At 38.2% G+C, this 27,062-nt stretch overlaps 1 protein-coding gene across 48 annotated transcripts; it reads right to left on the reverse strand.

Annotated features, from left to right (window-relative positions):
- Nucleotides 1–2,456: 2,456 nt before the first annotated feature.
- LOC127968823 (uncharacterized) lies at nt 2,457–26,605 on the reverse strand. 48 transcript variants are annotated; one of them, XM_052570187.1, is made up of 18 exons: nt 25,796–26,605; nt 25,005–25,161; nt 24,702–24,891; nt 22,622–22,714; nt 22,134–22,226; nt 21,716–21,808; nt 20,804–20,896; nt 20,408–20,500; nt 19,052–19,144; nt 18,182–18,274; nt 17,324–17,416; nt 16,575–16,667; nt 16,081–16,149; nt 12,912–13,079; nt 8,767–10,768; nt 8,377–8,427; nt 4,324–4,407; nt 2,457–3,929 (listed from the first exon to the last, which is right to left on the reverse strand). In XM_052570187.1, the coding sequence occupies exons 1-18, from the start codon at nt 25,899–25,901 to the stop codon at nt 3,712–3,714; spliced, it is 3,882 nt and encodes a 1,293-aa protein (XP_052426147.1). In that variant the 5' UTR covers nt 25,902–26,605; the 3' UTR covers nt 2,457–3,711. The 48 variants fall into 48 exon arrangements, with proteins under 48 accessions (XP_052426147.1, XP_052426156.1, XP_052426164.1 ...); XM_052570196.1 differs by lacking the exon at nt 22,622–22,714; XM_052570204.1 differs by lacking the exon at nt 22,134–22,226.
- Nucleotides 26,606–27,062: the final 457 nt, after the last annotated feature.

The raw sequence follows: 27,062 nt of genomic DNA on the forward strand, positions 1-27,062 counted from the left end.
TGTTAGTTCATAAAATACAACAGTTCCAAACCTTTCCCTTTCATAACGTTTTAGTAAATGTTGAAATTAACAAAGATAAATAAATGCTTCAGAATCATTTTTCTTGCTAGATCATGCGGTCAACTAACATTAAAGTGTTCATGTAATGACTCCTGTCTATTGATATATAATGCCTTTGCTGAGACTTCCGTTCATGTTGTTAGATTTCAGAAGACTGTAGCTGAGCCAGTAGAGGTGGAGCTCCCCTTCATCGGGGTGTTGGAGGGAGATGGAGGTGAGACAGTTCTGCTGTCCGACACATATGAGGAGTACACAGTCCCAACAGCACTGGCCCTCGACATCGCTGTGGATGACCTGCCAATAAACCTTACTCTTACTCACCCAAACAAAACTGTTCAGAGTATTGAACCACTGGGGGAGATGTTTGAGGAAATGTTTGAATCAGTTTGACTTTTTTTTTTTTTTAGTTCAAATTTTTATTAATTGTTTTATCACTTATTAATTGTTAAATTTTGTATTAGTTTTTTCGTTCAGGAATTGTTCCTTTTAATTAAATTAATAATAAAATGTGTTAAATACATTTTGCTTTAAGTGCTGATGACTTACCAATAAAAATTACACTAGCTCACAAAAATAAAATGGGTTCAGAGAATTCAACCATTGGGGGAGATGTTGGAGGAAAATGTTCCAATCAATTTGACTTTTTTTTGTTTTGCAATAGTTCAATTTTCTACGAGTTGTTTTATCAGTCTGTAACGGTGGCTCTCCCAAAAAGAATTTTGTTTAATAAATGTAAATTTAATTTAAATTGTTCGGGCGCCAGACAAGCAAAAATTGTCAAGAAAATAAAATATTTATTTATAATGCATAAATAATTTCGGTTTCCCCGTAAATAGCTCAAGCCACTGTTACACAACAACAACAACAACAAAAATATATTTTAAGAAAAAGTGTTTCCAAAAAAAAAAAAACACACGAAGTTAAATTCACACCATTTGTATTTTTTTCGTTACTTCACATCACAAACACAGAAGAAAGTGTAAATAGAAAGTAACAATATTGCGGTTCAAGTTCAATTCAAGATTTCATAAACAAAATAAAATCACGAGAGTCCTTGATTCACAAGTGTCTTAAAGTTCGTTTTCCACTTTAAAGTTCCCCACCCAGCACCAGACATCATTTGGACGTCGTTTTCTGGTCTAAATCAAGTCGGCCTGTCATGGCCCTCTTTTAGACCAAAAAGCGACGTTGAAAACTGGTCTTCATTTGGTCCGTCGGATTTGGTCCAAATTAAGCCCAAAAAGCGACATTTAACGTCTTTTTTTTTAATTATCCAAATTTAACCCAAAAATAGATGTAAATGGGCTTTAGTCCAAATTTAGCAGAAAAAAAAAACTTTTATTTCGCACCACAAAGCCGTTAACATAAACTAGTGAAGAAATATATTAGACATCATGTCTGAAGCACTGTTAAATATATTTAAATATATTTTGAAAACACTTGATGGTCACACGCTGTACTGGAGTCACCATGGAAACGGGGCTCAGCTCAACCGTCAAGCAGCTGCAGACGCTGTCTCTCGTAGTTGTTTTCACTAATTTCAGGTAAATTTAATCCCTAAATTACACAAATGTTACATAAAAGTGTCCCTGTAACTTTCTTTCATTTAAATGACACGCTTTCGTTGAAAATATCCGTTAGCATCTCAACTGTAATGCTAACTACAAGAGGTAACTTTATGTGCATTTTTCACAATATATTTCGCCTACATCAGCATGAATCTGTAATTTTCTTATATATGTGTGTGTTTATATAATATTTTCATAATATGTGTTTGTTTGCCTGTTAGTTATTTTGATGTCCACACTGTAAGAGTATTAATCGGTTAGTAAACCTAAAACATTAAATTCTGTTATTATTTTAATTTTTTTGTATAATCTGTAAATTAATTTTCTTTTCTGCATTTCACCTCTGCTATAGTTTATTTATAATAAACATGGCATTGTATAATAAATATTGTTGGCTTAGACAGATTGACAATGTTTATGTTCTAGATTCTTCCATGCTGATGGCCATGCCTGTATCCAGCTGAAGAACATTTTTAGACATTATGAAACATAACTAGTAAGTAATACCTCAAACATACACTACCATTCAAACGTTTAAGGGTCAGATTTATCATGTATTTACATTTACATTTATTCATTTAGCAGACACTTTTATCCAAAGCGACTTACAGATGAAGACAGTGGAAGCAATCAAAAACAACAAAAAGAGCAATGATATATAAGTGCTATAACAAGTCTCAGTTAGGTTAACACAGTACACGTAGCATGGGATTTTAAATAATATAATAAATAAAAAGAAAACGGATAGAATAAAAAAAAAAAGAATAGAGGAAGCTAGTTAGAGGTCTTTACACATACACATACACACACACACTTGTTTTTGTGCATTGTGGGGGTCACCTGTCAGTATTGCTACATAGTGGGGACCACCCATTCCTATGATCTTACAGACCTAAAAAAAATTATTTGACAAAAGCTAAAAAGCCTGTTTCAAAGTATCACTGCAGATTACAAATATTTCACTATAAAAATTACAAACCTGACACAGTGGTCACTTGTGGGGACCTTTCAGGTATTGAGTATATCTGGGGTCCGGCTAACACACAACCAGTTTTTGGTCATTGTGGGGACTGGACTCACACACTAAACACCAGTTTTTGGTCATTGTGGGGATCGTATCTAAACACACTCAACACCAGTTTTTGGTCATTGTGGGGACTTTAAACACACACTCAACACCAGTTTTTGGTCATTGTGGGGATCGTATCTAAACACACTCAACACCAGTTTTTGGTCATTGTGGGGACTTTAAACACACACTCAAAACCAGTTTTTGGTCATTGTGGGGATCGTATCTAAACACACTCAACACCAGTTTTTGGTCATTGTGGGGACTTTAAACACACACTCAAAACCAGTTTTTGGTCATTGTGGGGATCTTATCTAAACACACTCAACACCAGTTTTTGGTCATTGTGGGGACTTTAAACACACACTCAACACCAGTTTTTGGTCATTGTGGGGACTGGACTCACACACAAAAGAGAATCTGCGTACTTTAGACAGAAAAGGAGCTACAATCTGCTCCATGCTTTAATTGATTTTGGAGATGTTTGTTTTAGATGTAGAAACAAAATTAACTTAGTACTTTTAAAGGTTTAGTAAAAAAAAAAAGTGTTATACAGTATATGACATACATTTTCAAAACTCATAACATTAGTACGTCAACAGTCAGGGTCAGAAACATTAGCATAAGTTTCAGTCGTCCACAAAAATTTGCAGAAATATTTCATAAAGATGTTCACAGTAAACACTAGTTGAATTAAAAAAATATATTAATAAAACCCTTCATGACAAACACTGCATTCTCAAGTTTTTGAAAACAAGTACAATAGAATGAAAATCTACCATGTCTGCATTTATAGAAAAACAATTCTACATTTGAAGCAGACAAGGATGAAAAAAAAGACTCCAGTCTAAAAGTTATTTAAAATGCCTGAATTTTCGAAAGAACAATCTACATTTCCAAACAATAATATGGAACTGATGGTCTATTGCGCTAACCATTTGACTATGGAAGCTTGTTTTAAAACTATAAAAGCTTGTTTCTACCAATGCACAATTCAGTCTGACAGTGTGTCAATTAATTTGGCAGATATTTTCTGTTTAGAGCGGAGATTCGATTTTTGATGTAAAATTTAAGTGTAGACCACTCTCTATTTTTAAGTGCAAGTGGTTCCGCCTCTTTACACCTCATGCAGTCTGCCTTTCCTGGAATTTTGTGATTGTTAATAAACCTCATCATATGCTTCTCCACAGCCTGTATCTCAAGTTTGTTCCAGGCCGTCTTCTTAACGTAACCTGTGTGTGGGGGGGGGGGGGAGACACATTAGCATTTTACCCATGAGAAACACTTGCATCAACCTGAGTGGTATGGTACAGTTCAGCTCGGTACAGTAAACCTGATCAGGCTTGTGTTTTCACTGACCTTACTTGTTAGGCGTGGTGTATATGGGAAAGCATGAAATAGGCACAAACCTAACTTTTGTTAACGTCAGTTTTAATGAACAATAATAGCCACTATAAAGGTATAGGTACAAAGTATAGAGTCATATATAAGAAGAAATAAATAAAGCAAGCAAAGAATTCAGTCAAAGTAGGCTACGAAGTCAGCACTGTACTACGGTAAAATTCACTTTTTTTTCAGGACAATCGGCATTAAGTGAAGTATCATCATACCTAAGTATTATCATACCTCTCTTTTTTTTGGAGACTGGGTCTGCTGGAAGTGTGCCGTTCTCACAAACCGTGTGCTGTGATGATGATACTGTGGTGCACTCTGAAAGTAAAAATTAAGCCAGTCTTGAGTATTGACAAATCTCTGCAGCCAAAAAGACAGTCATCTCAAGAACACAAAGTTCCTGAGGTGCAATCAGGGTCAGGGCAGAACAATATTGCCAAAATTTACGTCGCAATACATTTCTTAATTTCGGTCTATAAGATATAATTCCAATATCTATATTGATTTTGAAATGTGCAGTGCTCATGTTTATTCAACAAATTCAACCACGCAAATAAATAAATGTATGGGATAACGCAGCCTGTACCAAAATATCGTAAATGTGTTTAATAAATCAAATCATTTTTACTGAAAAATAAAAAATAAAAATCACATACATACATATAGATAGATAGATAGATAGATAGATTCATAGATAGAAATTGAATTATTGTCCAGCCCTGAGTATAGCGTTTCTCAATTTCAGTCCTGGGGACCCATCTACTAGAAGTTTTAGGTGTTATAGACATATCACCATTTAAATCAGCAGATTCAACTCAATTTTATATTACAAAAAAAAAAAAAAAAAAAAAAAAAAAAAAAACTGAATAGGTGAAATAGTCTGGAAACAAATTCTTTCCATACTAAATTATTTTTTCCCATGCATATCCAGACCTGGAACCTGCCAGTTAAGTTATTCTTTTCTCTTTACGGTCCTCACCAGCATTTTGTCATATGTATATATAAAAGATCATTTTTGTGTTTATTTGGTATCATGCAATGTGTTTACTGGGTTTAAATAAAAAATAAACAGCATTATTTTCCACATATTTTATATTATTTTATCTCCTGTAAGCCCCGCCTTTCTGATACCGGTGGATTTGGTCTAAATTCAGAGCTGCAAGACACCGAGGTATGCTCCGATTGGCCAGCAATCCAGTACATTGTGATTGCCCAAAGTCAAGCGTTTGACGGAAATGTTATGCCCCTTACAAAAAAAATCCCCGCAAAAAACATTAAAAGCCATTTCAAATGAGGCTTTTGTTGTGTTAAGCGGGAACATAATTACTGTTTATGACTTATATTGTCTTTTTACACGTCGCGACGTAAACATAACAACATATCGGCATTTGTAATTGGAGAAACAAACCACAAGCACTTCGCGTTTAAATAGTAAAGTTAGGTAGCACATTATAAAATGTAACTTCCTGCCAGGCTGTAAGAAGCGCCAGACTCTCTGTAATGTCCGTGTTGTCCATCAACAGTGTAAATATACCTCACTTGACTGACCACAGAATGATGAGGGTTTGCGGCCCGCTCAGAGCAGGGCGAGTTGGAGAGCGGTTAAATGCACAACCTGCCTTTCTCTCTCCCATTTTCAGAAAACAGTCCGTGTCACCGGCGCACATGACAACATACAGTGAAGAAATGATGATTACTTTCTCTGCGTATACATTTGGGCGGTTCGGTGCAAATCACCCCCAAATGTTTGCGTAGAGATGTGGGGGTGTGTTAGAACGGGCCATTTTAGGGGTGTGTGGCAGACTCCGAACTTCAATAAAGAATATCTCTTTGGATTTAAGACTTTAGTCTTCGTAACTTAACAGATGTTTTTTATGCACCAAGAGCTTGTAATACTCCAAAGAGAAAAGGAAAAATATAAAAGTTATTCTAGGACAGTGATCCTCAAATCTGGCTCGCGAGATCCAGTTTCCTGCAGAGTTTAGCTCCGACTCTAATTAAAACACACCTGCCTGTGATTTTCTAATGATCCTGAAGACACCGATTAGCAAACTCATGCGTGTTTGATTTGGGTTAGAGCTAAACTTTGCAGGAAAATGAATCCCGTGAGCCAGATTTGAGGATCAATGTTCTAGGACCACTTTCAAACATAACCATTTCATGACACTTTACTCACCCCAATTTCATCTAGGATGTGTATGTACTTCGGTCTTCAGTCGAAAAGAAATTTAGGTTTTTGATGGAAATATTTCTGTAACAGTTACTGGTCAGAGAGCGAGGTAAGTAAACAACGGCGAAGTTTATTTAACAACAGGAGAGCAAAGGAGCTGAGTGGAGATTGTTCAGGTGAGTATGCCAGCACTGAGATTTGTCTAGAGGATGATCCAGGAAATAATCTGATCTTTCTTGCTTTACAGGAGACTCGTAGAGACGGAGAGTGGAGACCAGGACTGACGGGAAACAGACACCTCGACTAGAGAATTGAGCTGGAGACGGAAGGGATCACTGAGGAAGGAGACAGGTGGCAAGTATCACAGGCAGGTAATAGCTTGCTTAGTCCACATCGAGTTTATGAGACTGGATAGTGAATGATTCTGAGGTATGTGCTTTTATGTTCAGCAAAGTGCTCATGGGCTGCAGGTGTGCATGATCAGGAGCCAGGTGAGTGCTGTGATGAGATGCGGAAGAAAGATGCTAATCTTGTGACAGTACTTCCCCTCCCGGAAGGCTCGTCCCGAGCTGTAATAAGCCCCGGGGCTGGTGCAGGGCAGGAATAGGATGGAGTAAAGGAGGACCTCCAGGTAAGTCGGGGAGCCATGACGGAGTAGGAGACCCAGGAGGCCATGGTGGATCAGGTTACTGGGGGGCCATGGCAGAGCAGGCAGCTCGACGATGATAATCTTGGCCCACATCCCACCCTTAACTCAGCCATATAGCCCCCCAAAAAAATAATTGGGAAAGTCCAGGGTCTTAGGTTCATGGGGGCGCTGAGGAGGAGTGGGCTCTAGTGGGCGAAGATGACACTTAAGGAGAAGATGGCACTTAAGGACCCTCTAGAGGAGCGGAACTGGACGGGACCCGCGGAGGCTCTGGAGGAGGAGAACTGGACAGAACCAATGGAGCCAATGGAAATGAAGGCTCTGGGGTGAGGAGAGGAGCTGAGAACTCAGGGAGAAGTGTCAAATCCAGAATACCTACCCGTTTGCCTACAGGAACTAATGGGTGCTCAAGAGAAACAGGCACTAGGCTGAGCTCTGGGGAATCTGACACAGGGGAGGGCATTTGTAAGGTGCGGGCATCTTAATGTTATAAGGCCTTGCCATAGGACCTTATGGCGGCATTAATCTTGCTTTGGGCAGCGGCACAGGCTTTGCCACAGATGGCACTCAGCTTGAGTAAACCGTTGACGGCTACAGACTTGTGTTGGCCGCGGATGGTGGTGTTGGGCATGAGTGCGGGCTGAACAGCAGAGCCATGGAGAGTGATTCAGGACTTGAGGCACCGGCGGCTGGCAAATGCAAGCTCAGCTGGGGAACAGCAAGTGGAACAGAGCGCAACAGCATCCACGTGACGACTGTGGACGGGACTTCGCCTCATCCATGGTGAAGTCTAATCTGGCAAACCACAGCGCGAAGTTGATATAATTCTTCAATAACCAGCATGGATAAGCTCTCAGCATGACGAGATGGATATCTTCCTCCAAACCGCACCAGAATCCCTTCATTAAGGTAAGGTCATCACATGCGGCGAGTTGACCATAATTCACAAACTCCTGCACAAAATCATCTAGATCTCGGACTTCATGGAGGATAAAAACAGTTTATGAGACCGGACAGTGAATGATTCTCAGGTGTGTGCTTTTATGTGGGGCTTGATGAGTGAGTTAATTGGAGTGCTAATGGGGACAAGTGTACCTGACCAGGAGCCAGGTTTAGGCGAGTGCTGTGATAAGAAGAGGAAGAAACAGGCTGATCAATGGACTCCAGATGGTTGAGTTCTTGGCTTCAAAAGAGCTATAAACACTAAAACAAACAAACAAGCAAATATATATATATAATTCGTGAACAGCATTTTGTTTTGTTCTCTCTCTGTGCTCTCAGTAATCACGCAATGCCGACATGCTACATCATCCGCTTGAACTGCTGCCGGGTTTCAGAGTTGGCAGACGGGTATTTTGCAGACATTATATGAAGACCCTAAAGAATCAGTCCAACTCCGGAAAATGGGCATCCGATGTCCCATTATTTAGGCAAACATAAATTGAAACTGACATTATGTAATCATTACCTTTTGGACTAGAAGTGGACTCCTCCAAATCACTGTCCACTGTAACTTCCTCTAAAAGGTAGAAAATACAGAAATTAGGGGTGCACCGATCAAGATTGGCCGATCATTAATGCGTATCTCATCAGTAAAGCCGGTTCTCTAATCAGCTGTAAATTGCACCAGGTGCGTGATATTTTGATACAGCGTTTATTTGCGCAGCTAGTCATTTAACAACGGCCTGGTGGAATTTACAGCTGATTAGAGAACCGGCTTTACTGACGAGATGTGCATTAATGATTGGCTGATATTGATCAGTGCACCCCTAACAGAAATATATTATTTAAAATACAAGGTAATGTTATTCAAAGCATTCCCAAAATCTGAACCCATGTTGTGTACGGTGTATAGTACCTTCTGGATCTATGTTGATTTCATTAAGATTTCGCCCTTTAAAGTCTGCCAAGCGTCCTTTTTCGAGGGCCAGAAGAATTTTACTAATTTTGGCCAGTTGGAGGGTGCCTTCAGGTAACCTGTAAAATTGACGATGAACTCGAATGTCATGGCCTAGAAAGTCTGCCAACTGATCTAACTCTGTGTTGCTAAGATTAAGAACTTCAGAAAGTGTCCCGATCTGTTTTCTCAACTTTGTTGATGTAAGAGTCTGAGGATTTTTTGCACTACATGCAACAGCAAATTCGCGAATGCAATCAGAGCCTCTGAAAAATGTCATTGCATACGGGCGTGCAAAGAGAAAAGGATTTTCATTTGGAATTCCACAGGTATTCCGATTTTCAAGAAGCAGGCTGATTGATTCTTGCATGGAAGGTGTGAGAAGCACGGGAACCTTTCTGCCTCTTTTGCCTCTAATTTCTACACGCTTGAAGTACTGACACAGTTTATTTTCTAAATCTGTGAGGGCCATGCTAATATCTGGATGAGCATCCGATTGGTTGCTGGAGATGTATGCAGACAATGGCATTTGTGACACTTCCCCTTCTCGTCTACGATTGAAAAGCATAACCTGAGTTAACGTGATCTTGGCCAGTTTTGCCCAGTGCTGAGATGATGGCTGTGTTAACAAGAGTTTGCGATGGGTCTTCTCTTGCTCGTCAAGATATATATGAAGGAGCTTAACATCTTCTGTGAATGGAAGTAATTGTGGGGAATTCCATTTTGCTTCCTCCAGTGTTCGCCGGGCTGTTGTAGAAATGTATTCGGGCCATCTGGACTTATAAAGCTGTTGAAAACTGTTCGCAATTTTTCCTGTCTTTTCATCTCCTCTAATAGTAGAGTGGCTCTCAATGAGCATTGCGATTTTGTTCAGACTCTGTCCAAGTTTCACAGCCACACTAGCCTTTTCAAATACATTGGTCTCTTCATTGTAGCCAGCAGCCCTTTTAACTGCATTGATGGTATGCATGAAGTTTGTGGGATGAATGAGCTCTTTAATAGATGTAAGGGGGGATACCTCTCTTGCACATATTAGGAGTCTTCCAAGCTCCCTCATCTTTTGGCGGATGTGTTCATGCATTTTAACTCTTGATCCATACTTGTTGTAAAGATGCTTTCCTAACTCTAAAATGCACCAGTCATTTCTAGTTTCAAGTGCCACTTGGTCCTGGTTCATGGAATTTAACAGCTTCCAAACACCATGAGTTACTCCTGGTGGGGGAGGTTGTGCAAAGCCACAAAGAACCTGGACACGGGTTTTTCCAGGTTTCGGCTTCTCATCACCAGGCTTGAATTTGCAAACCTTGACATGTCGCCACAAAGTTTTTTTTAAGAAGAGTCCTTTGCAGTAAATGCAGTGCATAAAACTTTCCCCCTCCAGGTTCTTTTTGGGCAGTTTCCGCGGAATCATCAGTCCTGCACCTGTATTAATAACAGTACTATTGTAAGCAAAGTTCCCTTTGTTACGTAGATACTCAAGTTGCATCCTCCTTTCTTTTGAGCCCTTTGGATGACTTAACGCTTTTGCTACCTCTACCTCATTTCTATGCTTTCGTTCCAGGTGTCTAGAAATTTTTGTAAAAGCACCTTCACAAAAAAAGCACTGTTGTTTTTTGCTGTACATTCTCAATCCACCTCTCTTTTTAATTACAGCTGGGATAACTACTGATGTTGCGCTGTCAAGAATGGAAGATGTGTCAGGAACTTTGGCTATGTCGTGGTTCTGGGAGCTCCCTAAGTCACCGCTGCTTTGAATACTGAACTTTTTGATTCTGTTCACAGCTGAACTGCTCCGGACTGGCAAAGTCTGTAACTTTTTTTCTTTACCCTTTGGTGAAGCAGTAAAGCTCATGCTACTATCTGATGTGTAACTCTCTGATGTATCAGGAATGTACTCTTCCTCACTAACAGATAACTCATCTTCGCTCGAAACATCCGAGTACTCCGCGATCTTCCCTCTAGCCTTGAAAGACAATGACCATTCAGTTAATTTAATCCTCTATCATAGGCTATTTTCCATTCTATTCTATTTACAGGGTTTCTGCAGGGTTTAATCAGTCAAATTTAAGACTTTTTAAGACCTTTTCATGACTATTAGGATTTGAATTTATGACCTACACGAATTACGATAAATAAATTCAGTCATTAAAATTCCTTTCAAAAGTATTTATTATTGACTTTTCATTGAAAGTAACAAGTTTTATTATTTGAAGAGTTATTCTATTATGTCTTAAGATTAAGAAACTGAAGCCTTCGCCTTCTTTTTCTTGAGTATCAAGAACACAGGAACACTTAACAATTGTAACATTGTAAAGTAACATTGTAAATTAACAATTATTTTATGGCATTACTTTCCAAAATAAAAAGTGTTATTGGTGTTTGGTCACAGTATTCAACACCCAGAGGCAGGGTATATTTGGGGTCAGCGGTGAAGGTTGTACCAGTGCGCCCTGTTTGAAATTGTCTAATTTGTATGTATGTTTGTTTATTTTTATTTATTTTTGCTATTTACACAATGTTTAAGTTTTGTTTTTTTTTCAAGTTTGTAGGTGTCCAGGTACAGAAACCGAATAATTAAATTTAAAATAGCACTGGATAGTCTTCAATGTAAAAATTAAATATACAATCAAACCAAAATTTATTCAGACAGTTTAATTGCTATTGCTTCTAAAATGGTTATAAAATACGACAAGACTTTAGAGTTAAATTCGTCTTGATAATGTCATAACTTTGATAAAAATGTACGTAATGGATTACAATCAACCAAAACTACAGACAACTGTTACTGATAATATTTAAACAACTATCAATACTTTGTTGACCAATTACCAACCAATGCATTTTGTTCAGACTGTGGTGTGAAAAGGTTGCATTAGCAATTCAGAAAAAAATGCATGGTGCTTTATAAGGTGCTGAATAATTTTTGATCCCAATTTTATATATAGATAGATAAAACATTTATATCTATTTCACTAGTAGTTCACTGTGAAGATTATTTGGGTCTAATATGTCACAGTTTGCTTAAAATTCTTATTAAAACTACAAAGTAATGCAGTCAAGGAGAGTGAGTGATTTTTCTTTCATTTTCTTGGATTAACATTACAGCAGCTAATAGCTAAATTAGGCGTGGTCACTTTAAGAGACGATGAACGCATCTTTTTCCTCAACTGTTTACTTTGACTTATATATATATATATATATATATATATATATACACAAATAACTGAATATATTATAATTGAATATACAAATAACTGAAGAAAAAAAAAAAAGTTTTTGAGCATACTTTCCAAGGCGGGTATTTTGATATATTTTGTAGGCTATGTATTTGTCGGCACAAGAGCAAAAAGAAGCAAATTCGGTGTACAAGTGTTTTTAGACGCCTTTCTCAGCGTGAACCCTGAACCCCTGAACACCGTGGTACTGAATTGGGCTCTTTCACGTCCTTTTGTTTGTTCAAAACTGTGATTAGTATTTGTTGGTTCATGTGCAGGAGGGACTGTCCGTGATACGCGGCTCTCTCTCTCTCTCTCCGCACCGAACACAGCGCGATAGTTACCAGCTAATCGGTTAACCTTTTCCGCGTCTTGTGTATGGATCGATGCTTGATACCGATTGTTAGTGGCTTGAGCCAGCTGCTAAACGCACCGTCTCCGAACCATGGATCATTAAAGGTACATTTTACCATTGTGATAGCCAGGATGATTTCAATTAAGCTAAGCAGTGACTCAGTATGACACCGTATGTTCGGAGTTCGCGCGGGTTTCTGTGAAAGTCCTTCTGACAAGTCTGTATGCTGCCGCATGGACCTTGTAGTTCTGGAACGCTGTGATACCAGTGTGATACCACCCAGATTCCTCATACAGAACTACAACAGGTCAAACAAATGAATGCCATTGCTGCTGCGAGCGTATTTTGATGGAAGAACAAATTAATGGACTAGCATATCAATTTAAGACGTGGCTAAATGTTTTTTTATGACATTGTATGGAAAATCCGGACGTTTTTATGACTTTTATGGCCTTAAATTCTTATGGTTAAATTTATGACTTTTTATGACCCCGCGGAAACCCTTTATTTAAGCTATTTAAATAATTAACACTTACTCTTGTGTTTTTTGCTCTTTTGGATGCTGTGGTACAAGCGGAATGTTGTTCACTCATTGCAAATGATGCATGATTCCGTCTGACGTCACGTTGAATGTCTTGGTCATCTTTACCATTTACACTCGAATTTTCAAAGAGATCATCCGAATCATCATGAATCACAGATCTCTAATAAAACAAACAAAAACATCAGAATGACAAGTTACAAATGTTCTAGAAAAAGTGTGTTTATCATAATGAAAAATAACTTTTGCCTTTTTTTACACTTTAATGTGTAAAATCTGTATCTATTAAATCAACATGTTAAATGCTCGATCAATGTCTATTAATTTAAAGCCCCCTTCCTCAAATCTTGCCCTGGAGGTCCAATGCGCTGCAGAGTTTAGCTCCAACCCTGATCAAAGTCACCAGCCTGTGATTTTCTAATGATCCCAAAGACATTCGCATACCTGCCAACCTTGAAGAAATTTTATGAGTACTACACCCCCCCCCCCCCACACACACACACACACACACCGCGTGAACCTTACAGCCCACCGCCAATGTATGCTCCACCATTGCACACACATCTGTGAGAAACCTATGAGATACCTAACACTATAATACATATTATACACATAATATCCTTTCACCAATTAAGATTTATTATTTACTCCATAACATATACAAGTAGACCATAAATGTTATACAATTTCTGCAATCCCTCCGAACATTTTGTACTGGAGGCATAGGCCATGGAAACTTCTTCCACCTGAAAATATTGTCAGAAATAAAAGTAAACTGAGGACATTCTTTCTAAATAAATCAATCAAAAAATTTAATAAATGTGCAAAACCAGCAGTTATCAATATCAAAATCAGTTTGCTAAAAACAAACAACATTTTTTTTAATAATTTTTCATGCAAAGTGTTTAAACTTTTGCATTGTTTAACTTGTTAAAGGTTGCAGATTTGGCTTTTTTTAAGTAGTGCATCAGTGAAAGTCTCTTTGTAACAAATGCTTTCTTTGGAGGCAATCATGACTTTTCTTGTCACCAGAGAACTAAACATCTCTGTGCTCATATTAATAGATTATTATTAATGTTGAAAAGAGCTGAGAATATTTTTTTCAGGTTTTTACAGGGGAATTAATTGAAAGAACAGCATTGTTTGTTACATTTGTTACAGTTACATTTATTTGTTACATTTATATTATTTACATCAAGCTTTTGAATGGTATAGTATTGCATATTGTTATTGAAACTTCATAATGTTTCACTTGATTATACATTTAGTCAGGAATTATAGTTTGGAAAAAGTCTAACTAGTAAAATTTTTATACGTTATATGAAAACTAGTACAAGTATATAAATAAATAATAAGAGACTTACTCATGTTTATGATCTCTGCTGAATAAAGTGCTTCATTCTTTTTTTTCTGAGGAAATCCAAATCTCAAATGCTCAACCACATCACATTTTGGGGTGACTTATATCTTATTCCTCTCATCGCGAAGCAAATAGTAAAATAAAAATAAAAACTTTATTTAACATTAGAATCTGAATAGAGCGTTCAGCGCGGGGGCGTGGTCGAATTAGAAGATAATGGGAGATGTGAAAAACGGACAAGACATCGCGTTGTTTTCATATGGATTATTTTAATCACATAATATTTGTTTTCGGCGGTACTTGTTTAGTTTAAAAGTAGACATTTCAGGCTTTCTATAGATATCTCTCTCGTGTCTCTTCGTTGAGTATTCACTGAGTTACACTTCATTTTAATGACGTGTTTGTACATGAAGATCACAGCAGACAAAGACTGAAGACAGCACACCTTGTTTGTTATCTTTATTTTATGTGCACAAGTTTTGTTGTTATTATGTCTGTATACAAATAAAAGTAGACCCTTTACAGATTCGATTTTGCGTAATTTAAGTTCTTTTCCTGGTTATCAGGAGAAAATGACTCATAACGCGTATACGCGTTAAACGACTCAAGAGGGTTGAACAGAACACTTCAAAACGAAAGAAAACAGACTGCTCTCTCTGCTTATCTACCGTTAATCCGTATGAAATGTGCATTTCTCTGGCGCGTTCACTACTGCGACTTTTTCGTCAACTTTATCTTTGCAGTCGACACGACATTGATACAGAAAACACTTGTTTATTAGTAATTATATTGATAAAATATTCATAATCATTACTTTTGCCGGTTCTTTGTGACAGCTTTTAGGTGCGTTATTGGAAGGGCCACCCTTTCATGTTAGCCTACATGAACGCGTGAACTGAACTGAGCTCGTCACAGCTGGACTGCTTGTTATGATGTCATGTCAAGGTCATTTTTAATGTCCATAAATTCAATTAGGCTAAACATAGCCTAACTGTTACCTTTATCTTACGTTAATCAGCACCTGGCCTGTCTAAAACCTTCTAGATTGCAAGCCATTCCACCACTTAACTGCCAACTAAGCTTGTGGATGGGAGGGGCAGGTGGACGGTGGGTTAACATGCACCACTCTGATTGGCCGAAAGCTTTTCACTCCACTTACACGCTGTGGATCAGCGGCAGAATCAGCGTCATAGATTGCATAGAAACTGAAATCGCCAAAATGCGAGACGCAACAAAATGCGTACCTAAAGAGCAGCGAATCGTACTAGTGTACTTATGGGTCAAAATGCGTGCAGAGTACGAAAAATGCGTACATGTTGGCAGGTCTGCATTCATTGGCATTGATTAGCATGCTCAGGTGTGTTTGATTAGAGTTAGATCTAAACTCTGCAGGAAAGTGGATCTTGAGGTCCAGATTTGAGGAACCCTGATTTAAAGGGATAGCTCCCCCAAAAATTCTATCATTAACATTACATATCCTCATGTTGTTGCAAACCCATAAGACCCTTATTCATCTTCAGAAAACAGATTAAATTTGAGCTTTTGCCTGCCATTCTAACTCCAGATGGAGGGAAAGATATCAAAAATATCTTCATGTTCTGAAGATTAACAAACGACTTATGGTTGTGAAACGATATTCACAATAGTAACTTGCATATAGATAAAAGATTTTTAGGTGGTCCAAAAGATGGTGGTCTTTCAATGTTTATTTATCCTTTTAAATTTACTTCACACTATTCAGCTAAAAATAATTCAATTTAGGTGTGAGGCAGGTAAAAACAAATTAAGTAAATGTAAAATATACCTTTTTATAAGATGTCTTAATTTTAGAACACAAAACTTCATCTTCGGTGTCCGAGTAATCAACCAAAGGCTGTTAAAGACAAAAAAAGAAAGATAAATATGAAAATGAAGTGAAAGAGAGAAAATCTGTCAAACAGAGACAGACATACAGACGGATAGAGAGACAGACACAGATAGACAGACATACAGACAGAGAAAAAGACTGACACACAGACAGAGAAACAGACAGAGAAAGAGACTGGCACAGACAGAGAAAGAGACTGGCACAGACAGAGAAACAGAGAGAAAGAGACCGAAACAGACAGAGAAAGAGACTGAAACACAGATAGACACAGACATACAGACAGAGAAAGAGACTGACACAGACAGAGAAAAAGACAGAAAAAGACTGACACAGACAGAGAAACAGACAGAAAGAGACTGGCACAGACACAGACAGAGAAAGAGACTGACAGAAAAAAGACTGACACAGACAGAGATAATAAATACACATACCTCAGCTGTGAATCGTGAAATGCCTTCAGTAGTTACAGAATCCTCAGAGCAGTTCTCTATAGCTGTCATGTTGTCATCATCCTTGCATGGAGGCTATAATAAAATTTAAAAAATAGTTACAAGTCATCACTTATTAGACAAGGTCCCCACGATGCTAAACCTGTGAAATGTGTGTATTTGGTTCCAATGGGTTTGTATGGCTTTCCTAAGACTACAGGTCCCCACTATGTACATTACACTGAAAACAGTGTGTAAGACTTTCTCAAGTCAATACCAAATATAACAAATTAATAGACAGACAGAGAAAGAGACTGACACAGGCATAGACAAAGAGAAAGAGACTGACAGACAGAGAAACAGACAGAAAGAGACTGACACAGACAGAGAAACAGACAGAAAGAGACAGGCACAGACAGAGACTGACACAGGCACAGACAAAGAGAAAGACACAGGCACAGACAAAGAGAAAAAGACTGACACAGGCACAGACAAAGAGAAAGACACAGGCACAGACAAAGAGAAAAAGACTGACACAAGCACAGGCAGAGAAAGAGACAGACACAGACAGAGAAACAGACAGAAAGAGACTGGCACAGACAGACAGAGAAAGAGACTGAAACAGACAGAGACTGGCACAGAAAGAGTCTAACACAGAGACACAAACATACAGACAGAGAAAGAAACTGACACAGAGAGACAGACATACATACAGAGAAAAAGACTGACACAGAGATAATAAATACACATACCTTAGCTGTGAATCGTGAAGTGCCTTCAGTAGTTACAGAATCATCAGAGCAGTTCTCTATTGCTGTCATGTTGTCATCATCCTTGCATGGAGGCTATAATAAAGTTATTAAAAATATAGTTACAAGTCATCACTTATTAGACAAGGTCCCCACTATGTTAAACCTGTGAAATGTGTGTATTTGGTTCCAATGGGTTTGTATGGCTTTCCTAAGACTACAGGTCCCCACTATGTACATTACACTGAAAACAGTGTGTAAGACTTTCTCAAGTCAATACCAAATATAACAAATTAATAGACAGACAGAGAAAGAGACTGACACAGGCATAGACAAAGAGAAAGAGACTGACACAGACAGAGAAACAGAGAGAAAGAGACTGACACAGACAGAGAAACAGACAGAAAGAGACTGGCACAGACAGAGACTGACACAGGCACAGACAAAGAGAAAGACACAGGCACAGACAAAGAGAAAAAGACTGACACAAGCACAGGCAGAGAAAGAGACAGACACAGACAGAGAAACAGACAGAAAGAGAAACAGACAGGGAAAGAGAATGGCACAGACACAGACAGAGAAAGAGACAGAAAGAGACTGGCACAGACAGAGACTGACACAGGCACAGACAAAGAGAAAGACACAGGCACAGACAAAGAGAAAAAGACTGACACAAGCACAGGCAGAGAAAGAGAGACACAGACAGAGAAACAGACAGAAAGAGACTGGCACAGAAAGAGACTGGCACAGAAAGAGTCTAACACAGAGACACAAACATACAGACAGAGAAAGAAACTGACACAGAGAGACAGACATACATACAGAGAAAAAGACTGACACAGAGATAATAAATACACATACCTTAGCTGTGAATCGTGAAGTGCCTTCAGTAGTTACAGAATCATCAGAGCAGTTCTCTATTGCTGTCATGTTGTCATCATCCTTGCATGGAGGCTATAATAAAGTTATTAAAAATATAGTTACAAGTCATCACTTATTAGACAAGGTCCCCACTATGTTAAACCTGTGAAATGTGTGTATTTGGTTCCAATGGGTTTGTATGGCTTTCCTAAGACTACTGGTCCCCACTATGTACATTACACTGAAAACAGTGTGTAAGACTTTCTCAAGTCAATACCAAATATAACAAATTAATAGACAGACAGAGAAAGAGACTGACACAGACAGAGAAAGACACTGACACAGACAGAGACAAAGAAAGAGAATGACAGAGACAGAGAAAGAGACTGATACAGACAGAGAAACAGACAGAGAAAGAGACTGGCACAGACACAGACAGAGAAAGAGACTGGCACAGACAGAGACTGACACAGGCACAGACAGAGAAAGAGACTGAGACAGACAGAGAAAGAGACAGACAGAAAAAAGAGTGACACAGACACAGACAGAGAAAGAGAATGACAGAGACAGAGAAATGGTTACAGACAGAGAAACAGACAGAAAGAGACTGCCACAGACAGAGAAATAGACAGAGAAAGAGACTGGCACAGACAGAGACCGACACAGACAGAGACCGACACAGACACAGGCAGAGACAGAGACTGACACAGGCAGAGACAAAGAAAGAGACTGGCACAGAAACACAAACATACAGACAGAGAAAGAGACTGACACAGGCACAGACGGAGAAAGAGACTGGCACAGACACAGACAGAGAAAGAGACTGACAGAAAAAAGACTGACACAGACAGAGATAATAAATACACATACCTCAGCTGTGAATCGTGAAGTGCCTTCAGTATTTACAGAATCCTCAGAGCAGTTCTCTATTGCTGTCATGTTGTCATTATCCTTGCATGGAGGCTATAAGAAAGTTATTTAAAAAATAGCTACAAGTCATCACTTATTAGACAAGGTCCCCACTATGTTAAACCTGTGAAATGTGTGTATTTGGTTCCAATGGGTTTGTATGGCTTTCCTAAGACTACTGGTCCCCACTATGTACATTACACTGGAAATAGTGTGTAAGACTTTCTCAAGTCAATACCAAATATAACAAATTAATAGACAGACAGAGAAAGAGACTGACACAGACAGAGACAGAGACTGACACAGGCACAGACAGAGAAAGAGACTGACACAGACAGAGAAAGAGACTGACACAGGCACAGACAAAGAGAAAGAGACTGACACAGACAGAGAAACAGACAGAAAGAGACAGGCACAGACAGAGAAACAGACAGAAAGAGACTGGCACAGACAGAGAAACAGACAGAAAGAGACTGGCACAGACAGAGACTGACACAGGCACAGACAAAGAGAAAGACACAGGCACAGACAAAGAGAAAAAGACTGACACAAGCACAGGCAGAGAAAGAGACTGACACAGACAGAGAAAGAGACTGACACAGGCACAGACAAAGAGAAAGAGACTGACACAGACAGAGAAACAGACAGAAAGAGACAGGCACAGACAGAGAAACAGACAGAAAGAGACTGGCACAGACAGAGAAACAGACAGAAAGAGACTGGCACAGACAGAGACTGACACAGGCACAGACAAAGAGAAAGACACAGGCACAGACAAAGAGAAAAAGACTGACACAAGCACAGGCAGAGAAAGAGACTGACACAGACAGAGAAAGAGACTGACACAGGCACAGACAAAGAGAAAGAGACTGACACAGACAGAGAAACAGACAGAAAGAGACAGGCACAGACAGAGAAACAGACAGAAAGAGACAGGCACAGACAGAGAAACAGACAGAAAGAGACAGGCACAGACAGAGAAACAGACAGAAAGAGACAGGCACAGACAGAGAAACAGACAGAAAGAGACTGGCACAGACAGAGAAACAGACAGGGAAAGAGACTGGCACAGACAGAGAAACAGACAGAGAAAGAGACTGGCAAAGACAGAGACTGATACAGGCACAGACAGAGAAAGAGACTGGCACAGACAGAGACGGACACAGGCACAGACAGAGAAAGAGACTGAAACAGAGACTGGCACAGAAAGAGTCTAACACAGAGACACAAACATACAGACAGAGAAAGAAACTGACACAGAGAGACAGACATACATACAGAGAAAAAGACTGACACAGAGATAATAAATACACATACCTCAGCTGTGAATCGTGAAGTGCCTTCAGTAGTTACAGAATCCTCAGAGCAGTTATCTATTGCTGTCATGTTGTCATCATCCTTGCATGGAGGCTATAATAAAGTTATTAAAAATATAGTTACAAGTCATCACTTATTAGACAAGGTCCCCACTATGTTAAACCTGTGAAATGTGTGTATTTGGTTCCAATGGGTTTGTATGGCTTTCCTAAGACTACAGGTCCCCACTATGTACATTACACTGAAAACAGTGTGTAAGACTTTCTCAAGTCAATACCAAATATAACAAATTAATAGACAGACAGACAAAGAGACTGACACAGACAGAGACAGAGAAAGAGACTGGCACAGACAGATAAAGAGACTGACACAGACAGAGATAATAAATACACATACCTCAGCTGTGAATCGTGAAGTGCCTTCAGTAGTTACAGAATCCTCAGAGCAGTTCTCTATAGCTGTCATGTTGTCATCATCCTTGCATGGAGGCTATAATAAAGTTATTAAAAATATAGTTACAAGTCATCACTTATTAGACAAGGTCCCCACTATGCTAAACCTGTGAAATGTGTGTATTTGGTACCAACGGGTTTGTATGGCTTTCCTAAAACTACTGGTCCCCACTATGTACATTACACTGAAAACAGTGTGTAAGACTTTCTCAAGTCAATACCAAATATAACAAATTAATAGACAGACAGAGAAAGAGACTGACACAGACAGAGACAGAGAAAGAGACTGACACAGACAGAGAAACAGACAGAGAAAGAGACTGGCACAGACACAGACAGAGAAAGAGACTGGCACAGACAGAGACAGAGAAAGAGACTGACACAGACAGAGAAACAGACAGAGAAAGAGACTGGCACAGACACAGACAGAGAAAGAGACTGACACAGACAGAGAAACAGACAGAGAAAGAGACTGGCACAGACACAGACAGAGAAAGAGACTGGCACAGACAGAGACAGAGAAAGAGACTGACACAGACAGAGAAACAGACAGAGAAAGAGACTGGCACAGACAGAGACAAAGAAAGAGACTGACACAGACCGAGAAAGAGACTGACACAGACAGAGAAACAAACAGAGAAAGAGACTGGCACAGACACAGACAGAGAAAGAGACTGGCACAGACACAGACAGAGAAAGAGACTGACACAGACACAGACAGAGAAAGAGACTGACACAGAGACAGAGAAAGAGACTGACACAGAGACAGAGAAAGAGACTGACACAGAGACAGAGAAAGAGACTGACACAGACAGATAAAGAGACTGACACAGACAGAGATAATAAATACACATACCTCAGCTGTGAATCGTGAAGTGCCTTCAGTAGTTACAGAATCCTCAGAGCAGTTCTCTATTGCTGTCATGTTGTCATTATCCTTGCATGGAGGCTATAAGAAAGTTATTAAAAATATAGTTACAAGTCATCACTTATTAAACAAGGTCCCCACTATGCTAAACATGTGAAATGTGTGTATTTGGTACCAATGGGTTTGTATGGCTTTCCTAAGACTACTGGTCCCCACTATGTACATTACACTGGAAATAGTGTGTAAGACTTTCTCAAGTCAATACCAAATATAACAAATTAATAGACAGACAGAGAAAGAGACTGACACAGACAGAGAAAGAGACTGGCACAGACAGATAAAGAGACAGAGACAGACACAGGCACAGACAGAGACAGACACAGACAGAGATAATAAATACACATACCTCAGCTGTGAATCGTGAAATGCCTTCAGTAGTTACAGAATCCTCAGAGCAGTTATCTATTGCTGTCATGTTGTCATCATCCTTGCATGGAGGCTATAAGAAAGTTATTTAAAATATAGTTACAAGTCATCACTTATTAGACAAGGTCCCCACTATGCTAAACCTGTGAAATGTGTATATTTGGTTCCAATGGGTTTGTATGGCTTTCCTAAGACTACTGGTCCCCACTATGTACATTACACTGGAAATAGTGTGTAAGAATTTCTCAAGTCAATACCAAATATAACAAATTAACAGACAGAGAAAGAGACTGACACAGGCACAGACAGAGAAAGAGACTGACACAGAGAAAGAGACTGACACAGACAGAGAAAGAGACTGACACAGAGAAAGAGACTGACACAGGCAGACAAAGACTGACACAGACAGACAAAGAGACTGACACAGATAAAGAGACTGACACAGACAGAGATAATAAATACACATACCTCAGCTGTGAATCGTGAAATGCCTTCAGTAGTTACAGAATCCTCAGAGCAGTTCTCTATAGCTGTCATGTTGTCATCATCCTTGCATGGAGGCTATAAGAAAGTTATTTAAAATATAGTTACAAGTCATCACTTATTAGACATGGTCCCCACTATGCTTAACCTGTGAAATGTGTGTATTTGGTTCCAATGGGTTTGTATGGCTTTCCTAAGACTACAGGTCCCCACTATGTACATTACACTGAAAACAGTGTGTAAGACTTTCTCAAGTCAATACCAAATATAACAAATTAATAGACAGACAAATGGACGGACAACAACAAAAGAAAAGAAAAGATAGACTGATAGACAGAATGGCATACAGAAGGGGTGTCATGATTCCATGATTCCATTAAGGAGTACTATATTTAAAAAATGTATGATTACTATTTTAACTGTAGATTAACCCAGATGAGAATCCATGAAACGCATTAATCCTCTTCCTAAGGCTGCACTATGCATTTCAACCATTTCAAACTCTTACTTTAGCAAAGTGTTATTGTGGACTAAAGCGGGACTAAAGCGGTTTCATAAACGACAATTTAACTCACACAGTCTCACTAATTTGAGCCAGGCTCAATGAGTGAGGATAATTTGATGTGCACACTTATGCTACACTTATTAAATGTTAGTAGTCATGCGAATATCCAGTTTCCCGTCAGAAAGGGGTGAGGTTTACGTGAATAAAGGAGCTGTGCGTGCGGACAACGTTGCCTGTGTGTGTGTGTATGTATATATATATATATATATATATATATATATATATATATATATATATATATATATATATATATATATATATATATATATATATATATATATAAAATCTCAGTATTTTAACTTAAGCGCTGCAACAATGACTATTAAAGGACTTTGGCTGCAAGCCCTACATACAGCACCGAACATGTACTCGCAAAACAAGAACTTTAAAGAAATTCCTTATCTTATTTCTGTTACTATAGGCTTAAACCTCGTCTGTGAAACTGGGGGATAAATAAATGTACTTTAAGGGATACTCCACCCCAAAAAGAACATTTAGTAGTTAATCAATTACCCCCATGCCATTCTAGACTTATAAAAGCTTTGTTCGTCTTTGGAACAAAATTTAAGACATTTTAGAGGAAATCCTTGTCACTTCCTAGCATTCAGATTGAACTACTGATGGCAGATGGAGTACTCTGACGATGTCTTTCAAACTTTTCTGGACCGTGATGCTGTTATTTACCAGGCAGTCCATGGGACAGTCACAAGGCTCCTAGATTTATTATAAAATATATCTTAAATTGTGTTCTGAAGATGAACAAAGCTTTTAAAGGTTTGGAACGACATGGTACCAATGGTAATGACAAAATTTTCATTTTGAGGAGGAGTATCCCTTTAAGTTAGGAGTATATATTTTTTAAATATTACATTATGTATTTTAACATTTTTGTTCAATAAAACCATTTAACCCTCTGGAGTCGATTAACGCGGATACGCGTTATGAATCATTTTTTCCTGATAACCCCGAAAAGAACTTAAATTATACTTTCAGTTTTAATCATACAGATAAGAGCAACACATCATTCTAATCTTTAAAGGGTCTATTTTTTTTGGCTACAGACATAATAACAACAAACCTTTGTGAACTTATAAAATAAAGATAACAAACAAGGTGTGCTTGCTTTGAATCAAAATTATTATTGCCTCATTGCTATTATATATGTATTTTAAGCCATTGTAAAGGCTTTTATTCCCTTAGATAAATTTGTATTACCAAAAAAAGAAAAAGTTATTTATTTGACGTTTCCATGCGGGTATGACATTGTTGACAGGTGATGCAATGACACCGCTACACTGGTAAAAATAGCTGATTTCTTTGGTTTCAAACATTCTTGGAAACATTTGGGATAATGTATGGAGGTCAAAAAAAAATATAGCATTGTTATAGTAATTTATTTATATATTTTAATCTAAAAAAAGGCACATACTGGGTCTTTAATTAAAAACTTTCCATTTCCTCTACTGTACAAATTATGTAAGTAGTCAAATTTTGCCAAACCTTTCTCCAAGGCCAGTGACTTCCTCCATAGTCATATGTGAGTTCCTCTCCAGGAATGATATCTCTTGCAGCGAATAGGCACAAACAGGGTTTTCCCTCAACGATAATCCTTTTCATTGTACAATTTGGGTTTATGTGATCATCATTTATAAGGCGGCCAAGGGTGCCATCCTCATGAGTTGCATCAATGCTTCAGGAAAAAAACAAATGTATAATTTAACCTAACAAACTACAAATTTTAATTTTTTCTTTACTGTAAATTTTTTAATGTATTCGTTAAACAAAAAAACAAAAAACAAATACCTCCATTTCTTGTTCTGCCAGATGAAGTCAAACATAAAAAAAGTGTCTTGATTGGCCTCTCTTCTTTGTTCGGCTTCAATTAAGCTAATCATTTCTCCCCTATATTCGACAACAAAATCTCCTTTAATAAAAGGAATTAAGGCAAAGACTCCACGACCTGAAAAAAGGTGGGGGGAGGGGGGTAAATACAATTGTTAATAAAATTCATTGTAGACATGTAACTAATATGTTGATGGTTAGCCAACTGTAAACAACTTTAATGCTTTGTATTAGTTTAACCAATGTATTCAACATTCTTTCATAGCTCATGCGTATTTCTTTCATTAATTTACATATACTATCACAAAGAGCAATTTAAAACTGCTAAAACAAACAACACTAACATTATCCTTTATATCCCAATGGACCCAGATCCCATAAAATAATCATGGTTACTTATTTAGTATTTTTGAATCACTTAAATCATATTTAAAACGTATGTGACTCACACATAACGTTACCAATTAAGAAACCCAGTGCTGCTAGCAATACCTAGGCCTTACTATACAGTACTATAGGCTCTTTGCTATATAGTGGAAGCAAAAATAAGAAATCTTTCGCTGCCTTGTTTATTCGTGGCCAGGAATTCCTATTTTATTCCCTGGTGTTAGCGGTTTCATAATTAATTCGTGGAAGACATCCAATTCATAGCCATGAGAAGTTATATATTTAGATTTCCCGCGTCATGTGGGGAGCGCCGTAGTGCTAATCACAATCAGTCACAACAACATCGAAGTGATTTACAAACCTACCTTTATAATCGTTTATGTGTTTGGCCTCCAGTGCGTCGGTCTTGTCGATGCAACGGAGAACATGATCTTCCGCTTCTTTTAACGGTTTTATTCTTCTCCGTTTCATTTCAACAGGCCGTCTCACGTCGCTCCTCGGGTTCCAGTAATTGAGAGAGGTCACGCGGTCTCACAATCTCCCGCCACACCGCAGTTTATAACACTTTACAATACGCAGTAACACGCACAAGTAAACACTTTAAATTGTATAACAGCATTAAATTTAAGTTAAGCAATAATTCATTCGCCTTATTCAAAGATTATGATTCTGATAAAAACTTTAACGTTAATTAATTAATCTCATTAAAAAACTCCATCACATAAACATTCTTAAAAATAATTCGAATTTGTGATGTATATTTATTGAATTATGTAATATAATATTTACAAGTAGGTTAATTACCTGAAAGAATGTACTTTCCCCGTTGACAGACACTGTTTAAAGTTGTTTTTGTCGTTTAATTAAGCGACTTTGGCATGAGCGGTTTAAAAAATGTGTACCTTCATATATTACGTCACATGTGTGTATAGAGGTGCAGTTCCGCGACCTGGCTACAGGGGCGCTGTAGAGCAGCGCGGCCCCACACACTCACACACAGAAATCCGGTTTTTGTTCATGGAGGGGATCAAGAAAAAAACTGCACTAGTCATATCAGCACCGCCTCCTGAGCCGATTAAAAGCAAAACATTGTGGGGACCGGGGATTTGGTCCCCACTATGTTTTCGGTCCCCACTATGTGAGTGTGCTAACGTGTTGTGGACCCCACTATGTAATATAAACAAACACACACATATATATATATTTATACACACACATACACAAACACACACACACACATACACACACAATTGCATAATAAATGTAAAGAAAATATAATACAAAAAGATTAGAAAGGTAGTTAGATTTTTTTTAAAGAATAGAATTAGAATAGTGAGTGTTAAAGTTAGAGGATCAAATAAAGGTGGAAGAGAAATAGAAAATATTATTAAAAAAAAGTATTTAAAATACATATTTTATGCTCACCACTGCTGCATTTATTTGATTAAAATACAGTAAAATAGTAATATTTGAAATTACTAGGGGTGTCCTTGACTAAGGTTTTTCACTGTCGAATCAGAATTTTCGAATCTTGCCGATATTCGACTGATAGTCTAATCATATGTTTGGGGGCAGAATACACTGAGTAAAGTCAGACATTCGACAGTCATAATTACTGATCTTAACACACTG

This window comes from Carassius gibelio, chromosome A4, assembly GCF_023724105.1.
Source record: "Carassius gibelio isolate Cgi1373 ecotype wild population from Czech Republic chromosome A4, carGib1.2-hapl.c, whole genome shotgun sequence".
Classification (NCBI taxonomy): Eukaryota; Metazoa; Chordata; class Actinopteri; order Cypriniformes; family Cyprinidae; genus Carassius; species Carassius gibelio.

Excerpts from the sequence above, each read along its gene's own strand:
- LOC127968823 (XM_052570187.1), bottom strand. The coding sequence starts at position 25,901 with ATGAAACGGAGAAGAATAAAACCGTTAAAAGAAGCGGAAGATCATGTT. Across the intron at positions 20,897-21,715 it reads CTTCACGATTCACAGCTGAG|CCTCCATGCAAGGATGATGA; the intron begins GTATGTGTATTT and ends ACTTTATTATAG. Across the intron at positions 13,080-16,080 it reads TTAAGACATCTTATAAAAAG|AGATCTGTGATTCATGATGA; the intron begins GTATATTTTACA and ends TTGTTTTATTAG.